General features: G+C 40.8%; 2 protein-coding genes across 2 annotated transcripts in view; one reads left to right on the forward strand and one right to left on the reverse strand.

The window, feature by feature from the left end:
* adgra3 (adhesion G protein-coupled receptor A3) overlaps nucleotides 1–5,380 on the reverse strand; it is a 31,621-nt gene extending 26,241 nt beyond the window's left edge. Inside the window, exon 1 of the mRNA XM_034856524.1 lies at nucleotides 5,172–5,380. Coding sequence (XP_034712415.1) covers nucleotides 5,172–5,380 — 209 coding nt within the window. The remainder of the gene's footprint in view (nucleotides 1–5,171) is intronic.
* Nucleotides 5,381–8,036: 2,656 nt separating this feature from the next.
* gba3 (glucosidase, beta, acid 3) lies at nucleotides 8,037–12,617 on the forward strand. The gene is made up of 5 exons (XM_034856602.1): nucleotides 8,037–8,295; nucleotides 9,339–9,563; nucleotides 9,676–10,475; nucleotides 10,985–11,108; nucleotides 12,228–12,617. Exons 1-5 carry the CDS (start codon nucleotides 8,241–8,243, stop codon nucleotides 12,428–12,430), a joined length of 1,407 nt encoding a protein of 468 aa, XP_034712493.1. The 5' UTR covers nucleotides 8,037–8,240; the 3' UTR covers nucleotides 12,431–12,617.
* The last annotated feature ends 908 nt before the right edge of the window (nucleotides 12,618–13,525 follow it).

A 13,525-nucleotide genomic window follows, 5' to 3' on the forward strand; every position in this document is an offset into this window, starting at 1 on the left:
GAGATGTTTTTTTACAGTGTGTTCTGGGGACGGGCAGCTTAGACCACCTTTAAATGAGACTTGAGCCAACCTGGCAAAGTCAAAGCTCAACAGGTCTATGAAATGAAAGGCTGCCAAGTGACTTAATGTGCAGCCATGAGTAACTCGCCTTTGGGGATTCCGCTTGCTTCCGCAAACACCGCAGAACTACTATGAAAAACACAGAGGCATTCCTTTTGACCAATGGCTTGCCTGGAGAGCAACAAAAACAAATCCTCTAAGGACATGGATGACAGCAGGCACCTGTGTTCTAGTTACACAAACACTTCCAAAGGCTCCCAGCATGACATAGGAGCTTTTGAATGTTGGGGAGAAAAAAAACACATATGAGATGATTGACATAAGGACTCAACACACATTCCAAACAAATTTGTCTGTATTTACCATAGTTTTTTTTTTAAAGATACGTCCCCACAAGCATGAAGCCTGAATGAAGCCTCAAGGAAACCATGTGAGAATGTAACCCTAACTGCCAGTTTGCACTGCTGTGAAACAAGACCGTTTACTGCTCTCCAATGTGTCATCACACGGTGTGCGCTTTTTCCAGCAGCGAGGGAGGAAATCCCTTCTTTCTTCCTGACATTAATCCTGTGCTGCTCTGTAGAGGCCCAAACCAGGTGCGCTTATTTGCACTGTCCAACCCAGGTGTGCCTGTGAAAGGATCCTAAATACACTAAACAAGACCTGTAAAGAAATATGAGCTGGGTGAGCACAGAAAGCTTAAATTTAGGTCATTTTCTGTCTGCATGGGTATGTAGGCTAAAACTTAAACAGATACACAAAACTAAAGACTCATGTCTACACCCGTATGGACGACTCACACAGCCTGATGTATCCTTCCGTGCGAGTCTAAGGATAAATTCAAGCCCTCGTGTTTTAGCTGAGGCCTACACTAACATGGGAGCTGTAAACACATTTGTGTGATTTCCTCTCGGATAACTTTGGCATGCGCTATCATTTGGAGACCACAAATGCGGAGAATGCATCACTCATTCATACGCTACAGTACAGAGAGGTCTTCAGTGCAGATCTGTTCTGCATATTTACATGCTCTCTATCTCAGGGTAAAGTAGTCCTAGCAACTATTTAAGTCTGGTAGAAAAATAACTTGTGTACAGATAGGCATAGTTAGCATTAATGACAATGTAAGAGTAAGACCCATCATGTGAGAGTATCTGGGGGAGATTCTCTACATGGAGTCACAACAACTATCCCAGAGGTCCGAGAAGTTTAGAGTTAATAGAGATCTCAAAGAATGTAGAATCCAGACCCGTGAAAAGAAAGACAGCAAATCTTAAGTACAAAGGGGGGGCACAAATAATGAATGGAATGAGTCTACAACTAGCTTGTACTGCCGTTTTTGGCAAGGCCTTTAATTAACATATACAGCACGGCATGTCAACACACAAATTGAAAATCATCCAAACAACAAGAGGACTATATAGCCGCCAGTAATCCCTTTAGCAAAACAGTAGTTCTTTGTCATGTTGTTAAAATGGACATTTGTCTTAAGGGAGAGATAAACCTTAATGAATTACAATTAAAAAACTAAATTGGAGATGTATGACTACTAACACTAACATAATATTATATATTCAGAGAATATATACACGGAAACTTAAAGGAATAGTTGCAAAAGGTTCAACATCCCTTTAGAAAAGTCAAAGGAACATTAAGATGCTTGTTCCAAGATAGTTCCCAAAGTCTACTTCTTTGCATTTCTGGATAATTTCGCATTTGGTAAAATAGTCACTGCCACTATAGTCCCAACAGGAACCAGTGTATTGAGAATGGGAAATTCATGAGAGAAAAGCTAAAAAAACAGGGTGAGGTCTGCTTTGGCTTAACAAGGAGAAATAACGGCTGGGTAATGCTCAAGCCTGAGAAAGGTCCCTAATAGCCGAGACCCCTGCTTAAGTTAATTGCAGTCCAGACCCGCTGTGTCAACCCCACCACGAGACAGTAAGGGAGTCATAAAAAAGGACCACTGCACCTACTGAGAGGGCAAGACGATTTCACAGGTCATAAATTAACACCCAAAACCTCTGCAGTCAACATAAATTGCCGTTTCATTACTCATGTCTACAGGGAGTTGTGAAGAACACTTGAAGTAGTTCTGTTGTTTTCCTACAATGGATGACAAGTGCCCAGAGATACAAAAGCGGAGACTGGAAGGAATTGCTGGAAGTTGCACTGCTTTTGGTCTGTGCTCTCTAATTTAATCTTGGTCGTACTTTGAAGGCTGTCCTCCACGTTGCAGTGCTTAAGCTCAGTTCTAAATCACGAGGAACCTTTATTCCATCACTGTTAGAACAAGATGACAGACTGAGCAAACACCAGGACAAGATGGAAGGCTTACTAAATTAATTTGGAGCACACCATATAGCTTAGGCCCTTAACCCCCACCGCTCCAGTGGAGCTGCTCAGTGGAGGCAGATCAGACTGGGGTATACTGGGCAGCTTCCAGGCGGGAATGTGGAACCGTGGGAATCTGACAGGCCGTCGTTGCATATGAGAAATTGTTCTCAATCAATTCACTTGGACAAACAAAAGTTGTAATAAATAATAATAATAAAAATAACAATAATAAGAGATCAGCATATTTAAAAAATGTAGAAATATCTGAGAGGACACTTTGTAGAGGAAGGTATTGGGGATCATTCAGAACAAAGAAAACGTAAACGGTTCCAACTTTTTTTAAAGACAAAATACAATGACATTACTACAATTGGCAGCTGATGGTCCCCATTCATTTTGGTACTGTACTGGTTATTCATTCAAAAGAAATAGGTTAGTTTGTTGAGCCAAGACATTCCACACAGTGAACATTTTGTTACATGGTAATGCAGCTGAGCGGACTGATTCCTTCAACAGGCTGTTAGTGTGCTGCATTTATGTGTTGATGGGAAACTCCAACATCTGGGACTTCAGAGTCAGCTCCTGATTACAAACAGCTTCACAACAGGTAGGCTGTGTGTTGAAGCACATTTGGAAGTGCCTTGTGATTGATACTGTTAGGTAAAACTTTACAATATGGAAGTCAAAAGAAATCAGGAAATTGTTGTTTTAAAAAAAGAGATTAAGTCAAGATGCACATAGCCTGGATATTAGTTTACTGATGGGCCTTTTAGGATTTAACATTCAGTTAGGATGTAATCACTTTGGATGTTTGTAATTCTGGATGTAATAATTAGGATATTTTTGGGCTGCAGTAAGAGATAAAATTACTGAAAACATAAACCCAAACTACAAGCTTAATAACGTCCCCACACACACACACACAATATCACAGGCAAGATGTTCATTAATATGCTTGTGTCTGCATTTCCTTGTTACAATAGTGTAATTGTGTCAAGAAATATTAAATCACTTATTAGTTACCTAACTTGTACTTAAATAATGTCTTTAAATTACTACAAAACCGATATGTACAGAAAGTAGATATAAAAATCTCTGGAAAGTGCTTCAAAGTAATATAAATGTGGTTTGTGGTAAACTGGTTACAACATGCAAACTCACTTATCTTACACAGCCAAATTACCCCTTTCTTTGCCTTGTGTCTATTATTTGCTTTCTACTTCTGCACCCTGCCCTGGTATTCTCATGTTTCCCGCTTCACTCACCATCCCAACAAAGCACAAGTGCACACTGGACACAGCTTTAGATTTGTGTTTTTGCAAGTTTTGTGTGTGTCAGTTATTCTGTTCTGCCAAGCACTCTCTGAATAAAACCTAAATCAAAACGGATTTTTCAAATTAAATCTGGTATGACTTGATCAGTCAGCATAGTAACATTTAATGACATCAATCAGAACATGAAGAGGTCTTTAAGGGAATCCAGCTCAGTTAGTTAGAATGTGTGTATTTAGGAATTGTGAGGGCAGCCACACGTGTACATGTAACACTGACAGCTGGTACTGGTGTTGGTGTTTTGGATGACATACAATCATAATATTCCAGTATATAATATTCCAGGCTGTTCAGAAGAACTACGCTGCAAGGCTTTTAACTCTCATTAACAAAAGAGCACACATCCCACCTGTTTAAGTGTCACTTCACTGGATACCTGTCCGGTATAGAATTCAATTTAAAACCCTAGTCCTTACTTTTGGAGCCTTGCACGGCCAAGGTCCTCCCTACATCTGACTTGATGCAGCTTCATCCTCCCAGTCTTAGTCTGAGGTCCTTAGGTCAGAGGGTATCAGTGGTCCCCACAGTCAGTTTAAAACTAGAGGGGACGGATCTTTCCACCCAGTGGCTCATAGGCTGTGGGACGTCCTGCCTCCCTCTCAACATTGTGTGAACTTTGTCGAATCTTTTAAAAAGCAATTGAAAACTTTTGCTATTCAAGAAGGCCTTTTAGTTAGCTGGTGTTTTTTATGGTCGTTTGTTATGTTTTCTATTTGTATTTAATATGTTCTTGTATTTTAATCTGTTGTATTTTATTACAATGTATTGGTAACATTACCAATACTGCACCAACGTAAAACTCAATAGAATCACTGCATGTACGTGTACACTCCTTGAAACACTGAACAAAAAAAGTTCCACAGAAACTAGATCTAACCCCAGCAGACAGTTCATATTTCAGCCTAATGTAAAATAACACCAAAAGGATTAACTCAACAGCACATGGGCTCTTAGTTCTATTAAAATGCCTCGGAGGTATGGTAAGAGATTGTGTCTTGTATGAACACTGGTTTAGTAGCCAAATATCCTGGATGTGAATCACTACAGGAAGACAGGCAGTTACTATTACAGAGGGGTACATTTACACCATGGCAGTATGCAGCTGTGAATGAGTGATGCATGGCTGACATGCATTCAAGCCAGATTTATCTTCCCTCTAGAAATAAGTTGGATGTGGAAGTTAATCCCACCTTTAGGCCTAGACATTGATCAATAATGACCTTTTAGAAACTGTAGTTTTAATTGTGTTAGGTATCACTGATGGCCTATGTTTACGTCCCTGCATGGCCTAAACTACATTAGAAAAAGACAACAGATGGAACGAGAGTAACATTCACTTACCGCCTTCAGCAGTGGATATTTGAAACCTGGTAATAAACCTTACAGATTCAAACATGTTTAATTAGCTGAAATGAGTGCAAAATGCATCTTCTGTATACTCACAGCGTGACTGTCCTGATGGGGAAAGAGTCCGGGGGTAGCACCTGATGGAGCTCCATGTTGCTGCAGACCACTTTTATGTCGGACAGCAGGCTTTTCCCACCGCTTTTCGAGCGTTCATCATATGATTTGCAATCCGTTGATACCGCCGAACTAGCACCGCCGCCACTGAGCAGCAAAATCACCAACAACTGCAACAGACCCACCTTCATTTTCACACACGGTTAGAACCCCACTGCAGCATTGGAAAGAATGTTTTGACACTAAACGGGACAGAGGGGTGTGCTTGCTGGTAGCTACTGAGGGGCTTTGTTATGAAAAGGTCCCCGTTAACGACAGAAATGAGACCTTTGCTAGTATCTTGTTTGGTTCAGGCGAGCCTTCCTCCTCCATTTCTCTCAAGGCTTTCCCTTTGCTCGGCGGTATTCAGTCCGACAGAGGTGTTCTCCTTTGTTAGCTCATTTATAATTCCCTTTCCACCTTGGCGCTGTGTTTATTTCCTCCAACCCTACGAGTCCGACAATGTTAAATGCCGAGTGTGCTGGTTACCAAATAACTTGTCCAGTTGTTGAGGTTTTCTTTGTTGGGCATAGCGTGGGTCCAATTCAGTGCTGTCTTTTCCACGGGAGGCAGCTGCAGTAACCTTAGTCGCAGGTTATCTGCACTAACTTCTGGAAACTCGCCAGTTTTTTTAATTAAAAAAATAAATAAAAACACCCACTTTAGTAGTACTTCAGTACTTTTGAATACATGCGGTTCCAAACAAGCGGGAGTAAACTTTCCCCTTCTCTTCTTTTCCAAGGACCAACAGGAAATTACTCCGAAAAACACGGACACAAAAGCGCTAGCTAGCTACAACAATAGCTCAAAGTGTGCCGCAAGTGGCCGAAAAACTAAGTTTAAAGCTCTACGTAGCTTCAAAAACAATATCCAAACTGGTTGTTGTAGCTCGTTAAGCGCCACTGTTTCTTTGAAAAGTAGTTATATCTAAATAATAATAATTAAAAAAACAGTTCTCTGTGCATTAAGAAGTCGTCCTCCGATGACTCTGCCCCGGGGTCCACGGAGTTCAAACCGTATCCGGTCCGCATTTCAGAATAAAACCAGGAGCAGACATGTTTGTGATCCATGCTGTTGAGCTGTGCAATACCCTACCTACACTCAGGCTTCTGTGGATTAAAGTAAGTAAGTTATACATTCCAGGTACTTATAGCCTTTACTTGAGTTTATTCTCCATTTTATAATAATAATAATAATAATAATGTATATTTTATTAATCCCGCAAAGGATTAATAAATTCAAGCCTGAATTACACACACATATGCACTAAATGGAGAGAGGTCAGAGTGAGGGGGCTGCCCAGTGAAGGGTTCCCCGAGCAGTTGGTGGTCCAGTGCCTTGCTCAAGAGCAGTTTGGCAGTGCCTAGGAGGTCAACTGGCACCTCTCCAGCTACCAGTCCACCACCATACTTTGATCCGTATGGGGACTTGAACAAATGACCTTCCGGTTTCGGATCCAATTCCCTGAAAGAGCTACCGCCACACTGCCATCAAGTCTTTTGGAGGAAACTAGTCTGTCTTATGCCACCACGTTTATTTCACACTAGTAAGTTAACCTCGCAGAATAAGACACAATACTGTTTACCCCAGAATGTATACAGTAGTTAAATAAAAAAAATATCCCAGAAATATTCTGCATATAGGCTAAAAGCCCACTGTGACACTCAGGGTTTTTAGATCAGTAGCCTACCTCTGTATTTTACTTAGGCCGAGTAAAAAATGTTTGGCTACCAATACCTGTTCTTTGTTAGGATCGGGTCAAGTGAGTCCCTTCATTCAAACTGCATCGACCAGAGGATAGCGTTGAAGTGACCACAGGCCAGAGAACGTATGCCTTCAGGCAGCAGGTCTTAATGCTTTCCCCTCCAATATTTGTTTTCAAGACCTTGGCGTCCTTTAACAAGCACCCTTTAACCTTTATCCTGTGAAGGTTTTTACCATGCAGCCACTCAATAGATTACCTTTGTTCTCTGGCTGGTAAATGGTGCTAATTGAACCCTGCTTGTAATGATTTATGATAAACACCTCCTAATTTTTACTAATATAAATTGATTGAAATACACAAAATGTCAAAGATAGATAATATGCAGTGCAGAGATGCAGAAATCCCAGGACTTATGCATAGCCACCTTAATAATGCCATTAGCATTGTGTGAAATGAGTATCTGTGTGTGTGTGTGTGTGTGTGTGCGTGTGATACTGCAGGGGTTTTATTTACCCCAAAAATAGCAAATTAGACTATTCAAAAACAAATATGAAAATAACATGTTTTGTCCATTAAAGAAGTCAACTAAACAGAATGTAAATAAAGCTCTTAATACAAAATAAAACATACAACTGACCCACAAAACAATTAATTTAATTTAAAAAATGTAATCAAAACAAAACAATTATTCCCCCAATAGTGTACTTACTCAACATTAACCAATACAAAAACAAAATACAGATGTGAATCGATTAAAAAGATATCTGAAGAAAGAAGGGAGTTTCCATATGACATGAGGAGTAGAAGTGTGCAAGTAGGCTCACTTTGTAAAATACATGGTAAAATATCACTATGATCACTATTAGTTATTGTCAGTGATCAAAGGTAGTTAGGTAGTGGTGGTACGATCATGCATTTGGAAATTCATCAAATAAGTTCCGTTGTAATTAGTTACAAATAAGGGCTTGAAACCATGCGGTTAGGGCATCATGAGGAGTTGTGATCGACTCCTGATTGGTCGGCCGGTTGTGGGGGCGGGACTTCACCGTGACACTACCTGTTTTACTATACAACCATGATGTGTCTACTGCGCAGACTCCGGCCCCAAGTGAGGAAGATGGCAACGCCAGTATGCATGGTCCATCTTTTGGATTATTAATTAATTCATATTTTTATTAGGGTCATAGTCCACAGATCCAAAGATATATATCCATGACTGTGACGAAGTGAAAGTGATCAGTTTAATATTTCTATAAGACATACCGCGGTACTCATAGGCTACACAACAGGATCCTAACGTTAAAAACATGTTTCCAAGAGAGTTTGCGTGGGGAGCGGCAACTGCTGCGTATCAGATAGAAGGTGAGTTAGTTAGGCAACTGATCACAAGATTCATCAAGTCCTGTAGTTACTGGGGAATTGGACACACGCAGTTTAATGTAACGATACTAACAACGTGTCCCTGAGACTAGAACCTGGTGTCTAACGTTAACTCTTGTGTTGTCCCTCAGGTCAAAACTAAAAAATGAACTATTTTTTGACACTTTTTTAATGCTTTTTTTCACCCAACATTTTCTTCATTGTTGTAACATTACCATCAGTATTCTGTGCTCATCACTTACACCAATATACTATCACTAGTTTTACACTTTTTTTTTAACACACTTTTTTTTTTTTTTTAATTCATGGCCAAGAAACCTCCTTTTTAGTCTTTTGTCAGAGTTATTTTTGGGGGAAATAAAACCAAAAATGCAATAAAGTAGTGAACTGATCCTTTGTTTAACTTGCAAGAAGCGTTATAGGGAACCATCCATGTAATATTTGGACGATTTGGATGAAATAATCCCAAAGTACTCACGTAGTAACTTTTAAAAATGGGTCAAATATGACTCCAGGACAACAGGACGGTCATCCTAAAACAACAACGCTGTTTGATATAGCTATGGTAGCCTACTGTCTAGTTTGAAGGGATGTATATGTTATGTTATATGCATTGTATATCTGTTTGGGAGATAACATGATCCTTATATATTTCTAATATGTCAACCAAGGATTTATACAGACAGAATTGACCTTTCTCCATTGTAACGTTAATGTTTGACCAACTCAGATTATAGTCAATGGACGATCTTGAACTAGCTCACAGGTCACCCTATGTAAAACTAACAAAATCAAACCATTGTGGTTATATTCAAAAGGAAAATTGCAGCAATATTAAAACAAATCCGACTGGAGTTAAGCCAAGGATACAGCAAGAATGAATTCATTGAAATCCACAGACACACACACACACACACACACACACACACACACACACACAAAGTCCCAAATGTTACTCTGATATCTTTTATGTCAACATCCTACGTACGCTTATGAAATTAAACAACCGTTATGTGTGCATTAAGGAGGCTGGCAGGCAGACGGCAAGGGACCAAGTATCTGGGACACATTTTGTCATGAGAAAGGCAGAGTGTTTGAAGAGCACAATGGAGACGTGGCCTGTAACAGCTACGAGCTGTGGGACACGGACCTGGAGTGCATCCAGCAGCTTGGACTGACGCACTATCGTCTGTCTATCTCCTGGGCCCGCCTCCTGCCTGATGGGACCACATCACATGTCAATCAAAAAGGTAATTTCATATCTGCATTACACCCGTGCCATATTTAAACCATGTGATGGCTGTAGTGCTGTTTCACCTCATCATGTATACTGTAAATGGCAGCACTGTATGTGTCCAACAGGTGTACAGTACTACAACAAGGTGATTGATGATTTGCTGGCCTGCAATGTATCACCAATGGTCACCCTTTACCACTTCGACTTGCCTCAAGCTCTCCAAGACCAGGGTGGCTGGAAATCACCAGATATAGCGACCCTGTTTGACAGCTATGCCAAGTTTTGTTTCCAGACATTTGGTGACCGCGTCAAGCTTTGGATCACTATCAACGAGCCCTATGTGTGCGCCAAATTTGGCCATGAAAATGGCATCCACGCCCCGGGGTTAAAAGAACCAGGCATTGCTGCCTACCTGGTAGGCCATAACATGCTGCGTGCCCACGCCATGGCCTGGCACAGCTACGACTCCTTCTACAGGACAAAGCAGAAGGGTGCAGTGTCTCTGGCCATCAACAGCGACTGGCTTGAGCCGTTACACGCAGGTTGCACCGAGGATGTCGCTGCCACCGAACGCTGCTTTGCATTTACACTAGGGTGGTTTACCTGGCCTGTGTTTGTAACTGGAGATTATCCAGAATTAATGAGATCTGCCATCGACGCTCAAAGTAAGAAGACGGGATGGAGTGGCAGCTCAAGACTGCCCAGTTTCTCAAAAGACGAACCTGCCGTTTTGGGCACAGCAGACTTCTTCGCATTGAACTACTATACATCTCGTAAAGTCAAGCCTGGGGTCGGTTGTGGAAAGATGTGTATGGAGAGCGACCGAGACGCAGGAGAAGTTCTGGATCCATCTTGGCCTATTAGTGGTGTGTCATGGCTCGCTGTAGTGCCCCATGGCTTAAGGAAACTCCTCAAGTACATCAAGGTAAAACTACAACTACTTGTCCGTCTTTTGTGTTTCATTTTTGTTCGTCTCCCTCAGTCCACATCACCACAAAGTATCCCTTAACACATCCTTTATTTCCAGAGTGAATTCAATCAGCTGAAATGTGAAGTCATTTTTCTTTTTTCTCTTGGCATCAAACTGAATTGACCGACAAGAAGACAAATCGCCTTCAGCCAAACGAGTAGAACAGCCTGACATTTGTTTAGTGTCTTAAATATTGATTTTGTATGCGGTAATCTCCTTCTAACACCTCCAGAAAAACATTGACGCGTCATTAGTGCTGTCACATTGAATGAAACAGTTACTTTGCTGAAAGTGTTTGCAATTGCAATTTCCTGCTGTTGTGCCCTGTCACAGGCCATTAGTTTGAGCTTGGCACCGTTGAAATGCCGCTAAACGGTACACTGCAGACCAATCTGTCTCTCCCTGGAATGTGTGACAGCTGAGATGCCTTGTTTGACAATAATATTTGCCCCATGACTTTCCAGGACACTTTCAACGACCCCGCAGTCTACATTACAGAGAATGGCTTCTGTCAGGTGGGGCCGCTGCGGATTGAGGACGTCCAGCGCTCGGGGTTCTACAAGGACACCATCTTGGAAGTAGCTAAAGGTAATGGTCGCGGGCGCCCAGATAGCTCAGCTGGTAGGGCAGGCGCCCATTTCACCACAAAGCAATCACAAAAAAACACAATCAAGGGCTGACTGTGTTCTTTTGCCTTCATGTTGTCATGTAAAATCCACCTGACACAAAAGTTAGAGCACAAAAAAACCAGCTTTAACACAATTTCCTTTGGCTAGTTAGACTGAAAACACACACACAAGTCAAATGATGTGGATAAAGTCAGGTTACCAATATAATAGAAAGGGCGCCCGCTGGTTCGACTCTGACCTGCGGCCCTGTACTGCATGTCATCCCCCCCTTTCACGTCTTCAGATGACCTGTCAAAATTAAAATCCAAAAAATGAATTCCTTAAAGGTAATGGTTGGTAAATCTGCATGGAAACAAGCAGACAGTCATTAGCAGACAGTAACAGAGTCTGAGACAATGGGGCAAATATTATCTTAATTCAGCATTATGGAAACACTCTACATACCACTTTGCCGTCGGTCCTACAGCTGCCAATGAATAACGGCCTGACAAATTTGATTGACAATTGGAAGATTTATGTAAATATCTCCCAAAAAAATGTAATCCAAATTAATAAAACATCATGCAAGGATTCAGAGAATTACAAGTCAATGATGTGCAAAACCCGGCAGAGTTAAAAACTAAATGTATACCCAATTGTAAGAGGTAAAGGTAGTGTAACAAACCACATTTAAGCATTATTCTTAAGTTCTTATTCTTAACAGTTTAAAGAATAAATGGTAGAACAATTGATGTGTAATTTTCTTTTTTTTTTTTATTTACAAAAACCAACGTTTTCCTTACAAATAATCATTTTATATTTTCAGACCTTCAGGCCCAGGAAATATTGCCACAACGAGAAGTTATTTGTCTTAGCACCCCCATCTGGCCAACCAGTTATACATATGTTTATATGGATGTGTACTTTCTACTTGTATGCTTCAGAAATCTTGATTATGTGCTTGTTTTGGGATGTTTCATTGATGGCTGTAGCCTTTCAAAGTAAGACGGTATACGGTAAATAGTGCACTTGAATCAACCTTTTCAAATCGACACGATTACAAGTGTTTTCTGTGTTCTAACTTTGTGTTTGTGTCTAGCGATGCAGGAAGATCAGGTCAACGTCCGTGGATATTTCGCATGGTCGCTGTTGGACAACTTTGAATGGGCTGATGGATTCAGTGTTCGTTTTGGATTGTTCCATGTGGACTTTGCCGACGCAAAGCGAAGCCGAACCATGTACCAGTCTGGACGGGAGTACGCAAAGATTATCTCTAAATACAAATCTGGTCAATCCGAGTGAGAAGACAGAATAATAATATCATCATTCACTTCATACGTTGTTAATAACAACGAGCGCTTTTTGCATAGTTGCTATTGTCTGTCTCACACATTCATACAAATGAGATGAGTCTCTCCATTTAAACTAATCAACCAGGCTATATCTAGCTTTAGATCCAAAATTTATAGCAGCGCTTTTGTCTCATGTTCACGGCCAGGGTCATTTCTGGATATCTGTCTTCAGCAGGGGACGTGAGGTCATGGGCGTACAGTGTTAAGTGGATTCACTAGGATGCGAATCAGTATTCTATCCTGGCCAAATGCCCCTCAATCTGGACGAGAAGAGTTCCTCACTCAGAGGGCTCAGGCAGCCATGAGACCCCGCAGTGGCTGCAGAAGGCTGTGTATGCATGCATCGTCCATGATTCATAGCAATATTAATGGCTGGTTAAAAAAAATTGATTGTTAGATGCATTGTGATTCTCTCTAGAACGATTCAATGCTCGGTTCTGATAAGTTAATAGTCAATTTACATTTTTTATTATTTCTATTTTATTAAATGTGTTGACTTTTATTTTAAAGTTACTGTCTCCAGATAAATCCGAAAACAGAGTGAGTGAAAGAGGATGGGATGACTGAGCCTCTGACATGGAAGGTCACTGAGAGAGAAGGTGACTTTCACAAGCATGTTTAAGGCTTAAGCATGGAATGACTACACAATAAAAACCTAAGTAGACAAAAACATTTCCTTAAAACTACCGCATACCAGAATCCGAATCAGCTTTATTTGCCAGGTATGAGGACACATACGAGGAATTCTGCTTTGGATCGTATTGCTCACAATGTGCTTACTCATAGAAAACAACATAGACATACTATGAACAGAGACAGGTTGAGACAATGGTGAAATGAAGAGTGTATGTCAAAATCTAACAAACTCAGATTTATATGTACATTTTTTTAAAATCATGCATGAAAATGTACATAAAAAATAGTTTAGAAGAGAATGGTGGTGCCCAGAGATTCCCACCCCTAGTCTTTACATGCATTCACCTTATGTATGTAGCACCCTATCCACTCCTTAAATCTACCTGTGAGTCAGATGAGTGGGTTTTTG

This window comes from Etheostoma cragini, chromosome 19, assembly GCF_013103735.1.
Source record: "Etheostoma cragini isolate CJK2018 chromosome 19, CSU_Ecrag_1.0, whole genome shotgun sequence".
NCBI classification, from domain to species: domain Eukaryota; kingdom Metazoa; phylum Chordata; class Actinopteri; order Perciformes; family Percidae; genus Etheostoma; species Etheostoma cragini.